At 47.2% G+C, this 13,758-nt stretch overlaps 1 protein-coding gene across 1 annotated transcript in view; it reads right to left on the bottom strand.

The window, feature by feature from the left end:
- The window catches only part of SMC1B (structural maintenance of chromosomes 1B), a 2,375,007-nt gene that overhangs the window by 1,752,322 nt on the left and 608,927 nt on the right, over positions 1-13,758 (bottom strand). Inside the window, exon 8 of the mRNA XM_069228259.1 lies at positions 12,818-12,900. Within this exon, the coding sequence (XP_069084360.1) occupies positions 12,818-12,900 (83 nt within the window). The remainder of the gene's footprint in view (positions 1-12,817; positions 12,901-13,758) is intronic.

The raw sequence follows: 13,758 nt of genomic DNA, 5'->3' as shown, positions 1-13,758 counted from the left end.
AGTGCAAATAGTGAAAACCTCCATAGGTTGCAAAGGGCCTGGGGGAACACAAACCATATACTAAAATAGTGGAATGCGAAAGTCGGTTTCCCACCTAGGCAAGTGTAGTGTGTAGAAGGGAGCTGGGAGTGTAAGAAAACATCAAAGGTAAGTAACAGAACACATCCCAGAGCCCAGGAAAGCTGGAGTAAATCACAGTAATTTTCCTAGAACACACAAGAACACGTGATAAAAGATAATGCAAGAACCAGAAGAGACTGCCCAACACCAACAATGGATTCCTGGACCTGAAGACCTGTGGAAGAAGGGGACCAAGTCCAAGAAGCACTGAAGAGTCCAGGGAGGACAGGAGCCCCTACTAAACCAGATGAAGATGTAAAAGGAGAACCACCGGTGAGGGAGAACAGACAGTACTGCACCCAAGAAGACGGATGCGGGTTCCTGGTTGGTGCAGATGATGTCCCACACCGGATGGAAAATTGCATTCTGGTTTGCGTCGCTGGATTCCGCCAACAAACCTTGCCACACGCAAAGCACACGGTTAGTGGAAAATGCTGCTGCCCGAGACCAGGAGGGACCTGGTGGCCTCTACCATAGAGAGGGAGACAGAGGGGGGCTCTCAGCAACTCAGAGAGCCCTCAAAAGACCAGGCAGCGCACACAGGAGTCCCACAGCATAGGGACAAAGAAGGTGCAAATGGAGGCCCATGCAGCACAACACAAAGGCATCCCACGCCGCTGGAGAACCACTCAGGAAGCTGTGCATCACAGGAAGGAGTGCTGGGGGCCTGAGATGTGCTGTGCACGAAGAACTTTGTGGAAGGTCGCACAAAAGCCTTGGCAACAGCAAAACGTGGTGCACGGGGATACTGTCTTGCGTGGGGAAGCAAACTCTTGCCTCCACCAAAGTTGGACAGTTGGACCTTGTGACAGTCAGGGTCACTTCAGTCCACCACCCGTGTTGCTGGATCCACGCTCGTCGTCAGGAGAGGGGACCCATGCCACCAGTCGTCGCTGGAGAGGGGTGCCTGCTGAAGCAGGGAAGTGACTCCTTCACTTCAAGAGAGATTCCTTCGCTTCTTCTGGTGCAGGCTGAAGACAGGCAGTCCTTGGGGGATGCACGACCTGGAAACAGTTGCAGTTGCTGGCAGGAGCTGAAGATACAATGTTGCAGAAGTCGTCTTTGCTTCTTTGTTGCAGTTTGTAGAGTTCCTGTAGGGCCCAGGTGCAGTTTTGTCAGTAGAAGATGAAGTAAAGGATGCAGAGTATGCCTGCTGGAGTCTTGCAATCCGAATCTGAGGAAACACCCTGGAGAGAGAATCTAAATAGCCCTGAAAGGGGGTTTGGCTAGCTATACAGGTAAGCACCTATCAGTGGAGGGCTCTGACGTCACCTGCTGGCACTAGCCACTCAGATGCTCCCTGAGTGACCCACCACCTTGGAATCCAAGATGGCAAAGCCCAGGGACACTCTAGAGGAGCTCTGGGCACCACCCCTGGGGTGGTGCTGGACAGGGGAGTGGTCACTCTCCTTTCCTTTGTCCAGTTTCACACCACAGCAGGGACTAGGGGTCCCTGAGCCGGTGTAGACTGGATTATGCAAGGAGGGCAACATATGTGCCCTTCAAAGCATTTCCAGAGGCTCAGGGAGGCTACCCCTCCCTTACCTGTAACACCTATTTCCAAAGGAAGAGGGGGTAACAACCTTCTCCCAAAGGAAATGCTTTGTTCTGCCTTGCTGGGCTTGAGCTCCTTGAGCAACAGGAGGGCAGAAACCTGCCTGTGAGGTGGCAGCAGCTGGGGCTGCCTGGAAAACGTAAGAAGGCTGGTATGGCAGTACTTGGGGGCCACTGTGGAGCTCCCAGAGTGCATGGCATTGCAAAACCAATACTAGAATCAATATTGGGGTACAATTGCCAGGTGTTAGACACCTTACAAGGCCATATTTGGAGTTACCATTGTGCAGCTGGACATAGGTATTGACCCATGACGAGTGCACGCGTAAAATGGCATCCAGTGCACGCGTAAAATGGCATCCAGTGCACGCATAAAATGGCGTCTCTGCACTCCCGAAGCCCGGGGAAATGGTCCTGGACGACGTGGGGGCACCTCTGCTGTTGCAGGGGGTGCCCTCTTACACAGGTAGTTTGCACGCAGAATTCAGGGTTGGAAGGCCTGACATTCAGGTGACTTATAAGTGACCTGGTGCAGTGAAAATAGCTGTGAAAGGGTGCATGCACCATTTCACACAGGCTGCAAAAGCAGTCCTGCAGAAGCCTTTGCATGGGCTCCCTATGGGTGGCAAAAGTAATGCTGCAGCCCATAGGGATGCCCTGGAATGCCAATGCCCTGGGTACCTAGGTACCATATACTAGGGACTTATAAGGGGGCACCAGTATACCAATTATGAGTGCTGTGTTAACAGTATCCAAAAATCAATGTAAAAGGGGAGAGAGCATAAGCACTGGGGTCCTGGTTAGCAGGAACCTAGTGACACAGTTAAACACACTGACAAACAAGCCAAAAACCATAAGCACTGGGGTCCTGGTTAGCAGAATCCCAGTGGCACAGTCAAACACACTGACAAACATGCCAAAAATGGGGTAACCATGCTAGAAAGAGGCTACTTTCTCACACTCACACATACTCACACTCATTCAGGCACGCATCCACACTAACATGCTCACATGCATACACACTGACATGCAGACACACACTCACTGTAACATTCATAGACGCATTCACTCACATGCATACAACCACGCATACACCACAACACTCACACACAACACCCCGCACCCTTCCACCCCTCTCCCCTGTTGGACGCCGACTTACCTTTTCCAGGGAGGAGGTCGTCTGGCAGGGAATGGGAAGCGGCGCTGCTACGGCTGGCAGCGCCCTGCCAGCAGGACACCACCAGGCCGTATTAATGGTCTTAGTAATGCTGGTGGCGTCATTCTGGCAGGGGGGGGGAGGGGATGGGGGTGCAGGTGGTAGCACCACCCAGGCGCCTCCGACAGCCAGCATGGCTAGTGCCGGATATCTGACCAAAGTGTGGCGGAAATGCGGCAGTATCCATAATATGGTGGGCGGGAGACCGCCAGCACTGGCGGTCTGCTGGCGCCCATGGCTTTGGCAGTCTCACTTTGAGACCGCCAAAGTCATAATGAGGGCCATAGCATGCACAGAGTCCAGGGGTTCTCCAGAGGCTAAAGTAGATAATAATAATGCTCTCTTTTGTAGTAGTGTGGTTGAGCAGTTAGGCTTATCAGAGGTTAGTGCAAAGCATCTGTTGTACACACAGACAATAAAGGAAGCACACACTTAATGACTAACTCCAGGCCAATTGTTTTTATGAAGCAAAACTATACTCTGTTACTTTATTTCTAGAACCACAAGTTTAAGTTTGCAGGTAAGTACATTTGGAAGCAAGTATCATATATATGTATTAACACCACTTTGCTTCAATTTGGCAAGTTAAATAGTTTGCAAGAAAATAGCAAATATCAGTTCTAAAAGTTGAAAGTGCAATTTTCAAAAACAGTTCTTGAGGGAAGAAAGGTTAGCACAGTTTCAAGGTAAGTACATGACTTACAGTTCCAGTCTCCGGGGGTTAGGATGTCCACAGGATGGGGTTCAAGTTAACCCCAAACACCTACAACCAGCAACACAGGGCCAGCCGGGTGCAGAGGTCAAAGATGAAGCAAGATTTAAAATGGAGTCCTATGGAGACTAGGGGCGCTCAGAATTCGATATGCCAGCAGGTAAGTACGCGCGTATTCAGAGGGCAGACTTGGGGGATTTAGGTGAGCACTGGGGTGGGGTAGGGGGCACAGCTCTGTACCAAACACACACCCTCAGCAGCGCAGGGGCAGCCGGGTGCAGACACAGCTTCGTACTCCCAATGCTTTTCAATACAGGGGACACGGGGATCACAAAGATCCTGCAAGCTAGGTCCAGGGGGTCGGTCCCGGAAAACCACAGGCTGGAAAAGGAGAAGGGCTGCATGCTGAACGTTGCTGGACTGGTGGTCTGATTCCCCAAGGCCAGGGGGCTGCGGGTGCAGAGGTACCTTTAGACGTCGGGAATTTTCGTCTGGTTCTCTCGCTGTTAGGGAGATCCTCTGGATTTAGTCTGCAGGCGTCATCGTGTTGGCCAGGAGGGGTCAACCCAGGGTGGACACAAGGTCAGAATCACCTGGGGACCTTGTCTGGCTCAGTGGGCCACCTGGACAAGGACTGAGGGTGTCGGGTGCAGAGTAGGTAGGACTCGCAGATCCGGAGCAGTTCTGGAGTCCTTTGCTGGAGTTTCTTTCTGGACAGGGCACCTGTCAACAGGAGATCTTGGTCTTCTGCGGTACAGGCAGTCCTCTTGAGGCTTTTAAGAGGTTGCTGGTCCTGCAGGATGTGTCACCTTTTTGTAGGAGGGCTTCAGAAGCTGGAGACAGACCAGTAGGGCTGGGGCCAAGTCAGTAGGTGTCTTCTGTCTTCTCTGCTGGGGGTCAGCTTAGCATTCTTTCTTCTTGTCGTCTTCTTGAGGTTGCCAAGATTCTGGTGAGCTGGGTTCAGGGAGGCCCTTAAATCCTGGATTTAGGCGCTTTACAGAGTCAGTAGCCAATGGCTACTGTCCCTAAGAGTGACTTCACCCTTCAGGTGTCCACTCCCTTTGGGGAGGGAACACAGACCTAACCCATTTGTTTCCTGTCCTCCAAACCAAGATGGAGGATTTTGCAAGGAGAGGGCCACTTCAACCCTAGACATCTTAGGGGTGGTCCTAGCTGAAGTGGTCCCTCCTCCTTGTTTTTCCTCATTTTCCCACCGACTTGCCGCCAAAAGTGGGGCTTTGTCTGGGAGGGGTGGGCATCCCCACTAGCTGGAGTGCCCAAATGCACTGTAACAAGAGGCCAGAGCCTTTGAGGATCACCACCAGGTGTTACAGTTCCTGCAGGGGGAGGTGTGAAGCACCTCCACCCAGTGCAGGCTTTGTTTCTGGCCACAGAGAACACAAAGGCTCTCACCCCATATGGTCAGAAACTCATCTGGAAGCGGAAGGCTGGCACAGACTGTTCAATCTTGCAATAGAAGTTTGGATAAAATACAGGGGGCATCTCTCAGATGCCCTCTGGGTGCAACTTTCAATGCATGCAACACTGGCATCAGTGTGGGTTTATTATGCTGATAAGTTTTATACCAAACTTCCCAATCTACAGTGAAGCCACCATGGAGCTGTGGAGTTTGTAATGACAAACTCCCAGCCCAGGTACTAAATATGGTCTTAGACACTGTAGGGGCACATTGCTCATGCAGCTATGCCCTCACCTATGGTATAGTGCACCCTGCCAAAGGGCCATAAGGCCTGCTAGAGGGGTGACTTACCTATGCTACAGACAGTAGTTTGTGGGTATGGCACCCTGACAGGGATGCCATGTCGACTTTACTTTTTTCTTCCCACCAACACACACAACCTGCAATGGCAGTGTGCATGTGTTTGGTGAGGGGTCCCTTAGGGTGGCATAGTACATGCTGCAGCCCTCGAGGACCCTCCCTGGTCACAGAGCCCTTGCTACCACTGGTACCTTTGACAAGGGACTTAGCTGTGCGCCAGGAGTGTGCCAATTGTGGAAACAATGGTACAGTTTAGGGAATGAACACAGGTGCTGGGGCCTTGTTAGCAGGATCCCAGCACAGTCAAGTTAGCATCAGATATCTGGCAAAACGTGTGTGTGTGGGGGTTTGGGGGGGGTGGCTACTGCAAACAAAGGGCCAGTTTCCTACACTAGAGGTCTTGAAAGATGAAAACAAATATTCCAATAACGGCATCCAACTGAAGCAACATGGTAGCATATTTGTCTTGCAATTACACTGAGCACCACAAGGGAAGTAACACCTGAAGATCTAAGATGGCCACAGGCTCACATGAGAGTTTGTGGCCTACTGAGAAATACCGTTGGCACTCCACCGTACAGCATGTTAGCAATATGTACACAGCTTAAATCCAGGCCTGGACCACCAGCTCAGGGTAGTGCATCCTCGTACTCAAACTATAGTTGTTGGTAAGCAGCACCTCCAGTCCTGCTGCCTCTGTACCTATTCCCTCTAATGTGGGACCTATACAGATCTCCATGCTGGGAGAGAAGAATGGAGTCACAAGAAACAGAACCTCTGTGAACCAGAGGTCAGGTAGTGTGATGATATTTTGTGATGTAGACCCCCACTTTAACATTAATGGAACCCAGGGACAACACTGAATCATCACTGGAATCTGGGGACCCCCGCCGGAGTCATTACTGGAAGCTGGGGACCTAATTTGTCAATATTTGTTAATATTTTTTTATTTTCTAAGCAATCGCGGACCCCCTGAGAAGGCTTCGCGGACCCCCAGGAGTCCCCGGACCACAGGTTGGGAACCACCGATGTAGAACACTGAGCATGATGCTAAAAAAAATAGCATGCAGTGGACAAAGGGCAAGAGCAGAAATGTGTGAGATGCACAAGTGGTGTAATCTGGATTTAAGGTTGAATGGAATGCATAGGGCACAGGACAGAGAAGCATACGGTAAGGCGAAATGTGAAAGGGACACTGAAGACGTAAGGTGAAAAATGTGGGATGAACAGTGTGGGCAGCTGTGACAGTATACTATCTACACATCATCTCCAAGAGACCAAATCTGAATATATGGTGGTGAAACAATCCAGGGCACCAATACAGGAGTATCAACTCGAGCAGCAGGTTGCAGAAAATGGTCAGACAGGTCAAACCCTTTGTAAGTAACAATGTACAGAAGATGGTGATGAAAGAAGTGTGGATATAACTTTCCACATATGCTGGAATCCCTTCAACGTGATCAGTGAAAGGCGAGACACAAAACAGTAAAAAGCCAACATATATTTTGAAGGTGTTCAATAATGTCACGTGTAAATCTCAGACAGTAACTGAATTTATGACTTGAAAAAAACAGTGAAAGGTCCAGAGTCTGTAGGTCTGAGCAAGAAATGAATTATGGTTTAGAGAGGAGAGACACTCTTCGCTGCCTGGAAACTCCTTCAGTCGGCTTGTTTTATGTACTTCGATGAAGTTTCTTGTAGATTTTGAAGATGTTTTTCATGAGTTTTCACAATAGTTCTTGAGATTTCTGAGACATTTTGCTCTGCTTCTGAAACAAACACTGGGAGGAATGTCAGTAACTGTCAGAAAGTACTCTCTTTTTGGTTACCCCCATTTTCTGCCTGGTGTCATTGTGCTTGACTGTGTTCACTGGGATCCTGCTAACCAGGACCCCAGTGATTATGCTCTCTCTTTTTTTGTTTTTGCATACTGGTAACCCAGTATTTCACCCACAATTGGCATACTGGTGCCCCCTTATAAGTCCCTAGTATATGGTAATTAGGTACCCAGGGCATTGGGGTTCCAAGGGATTTCTATGGGCTGCAGCATTTCTTTTGTCACTCATACGGAGCCCATGCAAAGGCTTTTACAGGCCTGCCATCGCAGCCTGAATGAAAAGGTGCATGCACTGCCATTTACACTGCACCAGGTTACTTATAAGTCACCCCTATAGCAGGCCTTCCAGCCCTGAGGACAGGGTGCAGAGTACCTGTGTGTGAGGGCACCCCTGCACTAGCAGAGGTGCCCCTTCGATCTCCAGGACCATTTTCCAAGACTCTGTGAGTGCGGGACGCCATTTTACGTGTGTTCTGGGCACAGGGCACTACCTATGTCCAGCTACATAATGGTAACTCCAAACATAGGCAGGTTTGGTATCAAACATGTTGGAATCATACCCCAAGGCTTTTGCAAGTATTGTTGGTTGTATGATTCCATGCACAATGGGAACTCCTTAAAGGCCCACCCGTATTGTCATTCCAGCCTTCTGAGGTTTTCCAGGCAGCCCAAGGTGCTGCCCCCTCTCAGACAGGTTTCTGCCCTCCAGTTGCTTGCCCAAGGAAGGCAAGCCCAGGAAGGCAGAACAAAGGATTTCCCTTAGCAGAGGGGTGTTACACCCTCTCCCTTTGGAAACAGGTGTCACAGGTTTGGGAGGGGTAACCTCCCCAAGCCACTGGAAATGCTTTGAAGGGCACATTTGGTGCTCTCCTTGCATAATCCAGTCTACACCGGTTCAGGGACCCAAATCCCAGCTCTGGCGTGGAAATGGACAAAGGAAAGGGGAGTGACCACTCCCCTGTCCATTACCACCCCAGGTGTGGTGCTCAGAGCTCCTCCAGAGGGTCCCTGGGTTTTGCCATCTTGGATTCCAAGTTGGCAGTGAACTCTGGGAGCATCTGAGTGGCCAGTGCCAGCAAATGATGTCAGAGCCCTCCCCTGACAGGTGCTTACCAGTTTAGCTGAACAATCCCCCTTTCAGGGACATTTCAGGTCTCTTCTCTGGGTGGTCCGGCAGATTCGGATTGCAATACTCCAGCAGGAATCCTCTGCATCCTCTACTTCACCTTCTCACCGAAGACACTGCATCCGGACCCTCCAACTACACAAACTGCAACAAAGAAGCAAAGATGACTTCTGCAACATGGTATCTTCAGCTCGGGCCAGCGACTGCAACTGGTTCCTGGTCATGCATCCTCAGAGGACAGCCTGTCTTCAGCCTGCACCAGAGGAGCCACTCCTCTGCTTCAGCAGGCACCTCACTACATCAACGACCAGCTGCGTGGATCCCCTCTCCTGATGAGCTGCGTGGATCCTGCATCACGGGTGGTGGACTGGCGTGGTCCCGATGTCCTACTGTCCAACTTTGGTGAAGGTAAGAGCTTGCCTTCCCACACAAGACAGTACCCCCATGCACTGTGTTTTGAAGTTGCCAAGGGTTGTTGGCATCCTTCCACAAAGTTCTTTGTGCACCATGCAGCTCTGGCCCCCAGCACTCTATCCTGTGACGCACATCTTCCTGCGTGGTTCTCTGGCGGCGTGGAAACCTTTGTGGTAGCACTGTGTGGGCCTCCTTTCACACCTCCTTTGTCCATGTGCTGTGGAACTCCTGGGTGCGCTGCCTGGTCTTCTGTGGGCTCTCTGAGTTGCTGAGAGCCTCCTTTGGCTCCTCCTCCTGGGTAGAGCCACCTGGTCCTTCCTGGTCACGGGCAGTGCCATTTTCCGTTAACCGCGAGCTTTGTGTGTGCCAAGGCTTGTTGGCGGACTCCAGCGACGCAAACCAGACTGCAATCTTCCATCCGTCGTTGGACATCATCTGCACCAACCAGGAACCCGAATCCATCTTCTTGGGTGCAGTACTGACTGTTCTTCTTCACCAGTGGTTCTTCTTTTGCACCTTCATCCGGGTTAGCAGGGGCTCCTGTTCTCCCTGGGCTCTTCTGTGCTTCTTGGACTTGGTCCCCTTCTCCCACAGGTCTTCAGGTCCAGGAATCTACTGTTGGTGTCTTGCAGTCTCTTCTGGTTCTTGCAATATCTTCTTTCTCATGTTTCTCTGTGTTCTAGGAAAGTTACTGTGTTTTATTACTTACCGTTGGTGTTTTCTAATACTCCCAGCACCCCTCTACACACTACACTTGCCTAAGTGGGAAACTGACATTTGCATTCCACTTTCTTAGTATATGGTTTGTGTTCCCCCCAGGCCCATTTCTAGCTATTGTGATTTTCACTAATTGCACTGTTTTCTAACAGTTTTTATGCCTATTTCTGCATACTAGTGTATATCATTTGTGTATTACTTACCTCCTAAGGGAGTATTATCTCTATGGTAGTTTTGGCATTTGTGTCACCAAAATAAAGTACCTTTAATTTTGTAACACTGAGTATTTTCTTTCATGTCTGAGTACTGTTTGACTACAGTGGTATTGCATAAGCTTTGCATGTTTCCTAAATAAGCTGTGGCTACCTTTAGAGAGCCTGGCTGCTAAACACTGCCTACATTTCACTAATAAGGGATAACTGGACCTGGTATAAGGTGTAAGTACCATAGGTACCCATTACAAACCAGGCCAACCTCCTACAGTAACGGAGTATAACGAGCTAAACTGGTAGAAGAATACTTAGTGCTATAAGGCCCAAAATCAGCAGTCTGAAAGAATGCCTTATAGTTTATCTGTGTAGTATGTGTAGTATCACTAAATTACATCAGATACTTGAGTGTGTGATGATGTCTTTCTGCTTGCTCCTTAGTTTCAATATACTACACTGATGGAATTTTCTTCCAATCTCATATTATCAGTATTAAGAATTCAAAAGTAATGATTTATGTTACCCACACAAAACCATAGAAATTCAGCAGTATAGTTATATTTATCTTAATAAACTATAACTTGTGGCCTGAAGTTACTTTACAACACAAATTACAGTTTCTTCAGATAAGTATAACTATACCTGCTAACTTTCTATGGTTTTGTCTGGGTAAAACATAAACCTAACTATAACATCCCTGTACCCTTTGGTTTTTCAGTGAATTTCAATGTTTTTTAATGTAAAGTAATATATAATTACCAAACATTAATCAAATCACTGCCTGAGGCCAGGCTCTGCAGCCAACCCCCACATGCAGCCAACACCACACTACACAGGGCCTTTGGCCATGCGCGGCAGGGCTTTGGTGTATGAATTGGTGTATTTTTTTTTCATTGTGGGAAATCCCTCGAAGTTACACTGCGGGCCACGCTGAGTGCCACTGTGAATCCGTGATCTATGGTTCGACCCAAAAAAAAAAAAAAAGTAAGGCAATTGTTGCCCATGACCCCTCGATCTGTCCTATGGGGTCAGGATACTTATGTCCTAACCCCTTATCTAATTTTTCAATTTTTGTTTTCCCACCCTCAGTAGATCAACAAACAAAATGGTGGCTGCAACTTTTCTATCAGCTTGCGGTCAGCCAATCAGGGCCTTGCTTTTCCCCGGATCCGTGGATCCCCTGTGGATGGATCAGAGTCCCCAGATATCTATATATTTTTGCCTTTAATAACTCTGAAACTACTGAACAGATTTACACCAATTAACAAAAATAGATCTTTCTGGACCATGATCTAGCCTTCTGCCTAATTTGGTGAAAGCTAGCTTTCTGCCTAATTTGATATAAATCCGTTCAACAGTTCGGGCTGTAGCTGTGTTAAAAAATGCAAAATCCCCAAAGACATTGCTTGGGGAAAAGCATTCTGGGACACCGTCAAACCCCTCCCTTTCTCAGCTACTACTTGACAAATCACTCCGAAACTTTTCAAGCAGCCAACTAAAGTAAGTGGCAAACTAGATTTGAAAATGTCATACATATTCGCCAAATCGGTGCCAAAGTTATGAGCAAAATAAAAAGCACTTTGTCTATGGGAAAAGTTGGTCTTAACTATAACTACCTACTGGCTCTTCCCAGTAGGTAATATATATGGATTTTACCAAACCAGTTAAATGTATAGGACATAGGGCCAGATGTAGCAAACAGTTTGCGAGTCGCAAACGGCGAAAATTGCCGTTTGTGAGTCGCAAACCTGAGTTTGCTATGCAGAAATGCATTTTGCGAGTCGGAACCGACTCGCAAAATGCATTTCAGAGTCGCAAATAGGAAGGGGTGTTCCCTTCCTATTTGCGAGTCGCAGTTACCATCCACTTGAAGTGGATGGTAACCCACTCGCAAACGGGAAGGGGTCCCCATGGGACCCCTTCCCCTTTGTGACTGGACCCCAAATAATTTTTTCAGAGCAGGTAGGGGTTCAATGGACCACTACCTGCCCTGAAAAAATCCGAAACAAAAGGTTTCGTTTTTTTTTCTAAGTGCAGCTCGTTTTCCTTTAAGGAAAACGGGCTACACTTGGAAAAAAAAAACTGCTTTATTTAAAAGCAGTCACGGACATGGAGGTCTGCTGACTACAGCAGGCCTCCATACCCGTGAGTGCCCATAGTCGCTATGGGGCCGCAATTTGCAACCCACCTCATTAATATTAATGAGGTGGGTCTTTGCGACCCCATAGCGACTCGCAGACGGTGTCTGAGACACCGTTCTGCATTGCAAATTGCAAGTCGCAATTAGCAAAGTTCCTACATCTGGCCCACATTTCTTCCAGCTGTTTGAACAATGGTAAATGCCTGTGGTTCGGAAAAAATAGTGGTTGCTGAAGGTGACTATACAATATATGACTTGCCCCACCTTGAAATGCCTCAGTGGTGTGTAGGCTTGAAAATTCAACAAACAGTCGATATTCAGACTGGCATACATGAGTGCTCTTAAATGCAACGTAAATACTGCTCAAGGGCTTGGAACCTGAAAAGACTAGTATCAGCTGTCAGAGCTGAAGGTGTTAGTATTGTAGGGCCCACATGGTGAAAAGAAGGGACACATGGATTTTAAAAAAGCACCGTTAATACAGGTACGAGGAAGAAAAGATTTGTCTGAACAAGGGCAAAGCAAAGTCAGTGCCCTTGTAATGAAACAGTGATAGAAACAAAGAAGAATGTAAGTCGAGACCAGATGTTCCCTATCAGCAAATAAAAATGGGCTTTAAAAAAAGACAAATTGGGATACCTAGTTTTTTACAATGGCCATGTCAATGAACAGAGAATACTTACTTATGATGAGATCAAATTAAATTCCATGCAGTGACAATCCAGGGTGTTCCCATAAGAATAATATGAAGGCGCTTACATTTGTTTAGATTCTATATGTATGTCACTGGGCAGGCAAAAAAGAATAGAGGGAGCTAACACTGAGTAGTTTTGATCTTCCACTAGGTAAGACTTCATAATCACTAGAACGCATGTGAATCAGCATATACAGAAAATTTAAAGAAATATTCAATCAATTTCAGGCTTTCACAGAAACTCAATGTAATGTAAGAAAACAGAAAACACGAGTAGTTATAAAAACTATTTACATACATGCATGTGTTGATATACTCCTCCAACTTTTCAATTCGTTTTTTATGATCGTTAATTTGTTCTTCATTTTGCTTATGGTTTCCCTAAACAATTATAAAGAGAAACATATTTAAAGCAGCTTTGACTGGAAGAACAAGTACTGATTCAATCATCACAATCATGCTTGCGGTACTCTACAGCCTCTCTACAGCTAGACGTATACAACTACATTTGTGGCAGTGGTGAGGAACATATACTTCTGCATCAATAAAACGTGCACAGCCAAACAATATACCTGGTACAACTCACAATCCATTATCACTCAGACACCCACTTGGCCCCATCTTACAACAAATCACTTTCTGCTTTATCTACACAACAGATGTTTATTAATTGACAACATGGCTAGGGAGGCATTGGGGAAAGTATGAAAAGACAAAGGGGAATCTAGGACCAGTAGTGCAATGTTTATTAAAACAAGTGAAATAAAGTTACTAAACTGTAAATATAGTCCCCAATATTGGAGAAAGTCCAGGCCTTCACAGAAGTCTTACTGATGTGCCTATATATACTACTTTGGTTCGAAAAGCACTTGCTTGTTCATGACAAAGAGCAAGACCAAACTGAAAGGAATTGTGTGGAGGGTAAATAAAGGAACTGAGATTGTCGTACAGGTACCAAAAAGATGCTTGATCCAGTTAAACACGACATGACAGCTGCTTCACCGAGGGGTTAAGGACGTACTTGATTCCTTAATGGGCTGCTTTGTTTGTATATCTTAACTGCCCTTTGACAAGCTCAGATTAATATTTTCTAATTATTCTAGATTTTGTTAAGTAAATAATTACATTTCCACAGGAAACCTTGAAAAGGAATGTGTAACTTATGGTTTGGTTAAAGCAGGCCTTGAAAAATCATAAAAAATGTTACCAGACCTGCAGGTCTAGTGAGTTAAATAATCT

The sequence above is a fragment of the Pleurodeles waltl genome, chromosome 4_1 (assembly GCF_031143425.1).
Source record: "Pleurodeles waltl isolate 20211129_DDA chromosome 4_1, aPleWal1.hap1.20221129, whole genome shotgun sequence".
Classification (NCBI taxonomy): domain Eukaryota; kingdom Metazoa; phylum Chordata; class Amphibia; order Caudata; family Salamandridae; genus Pleurodeles; species Pleurodeles waltl.
Note: the sequence above shows the minus strand (reverse complement) of the source record. Positions and strands in the feature narration are given on the sequence as shown.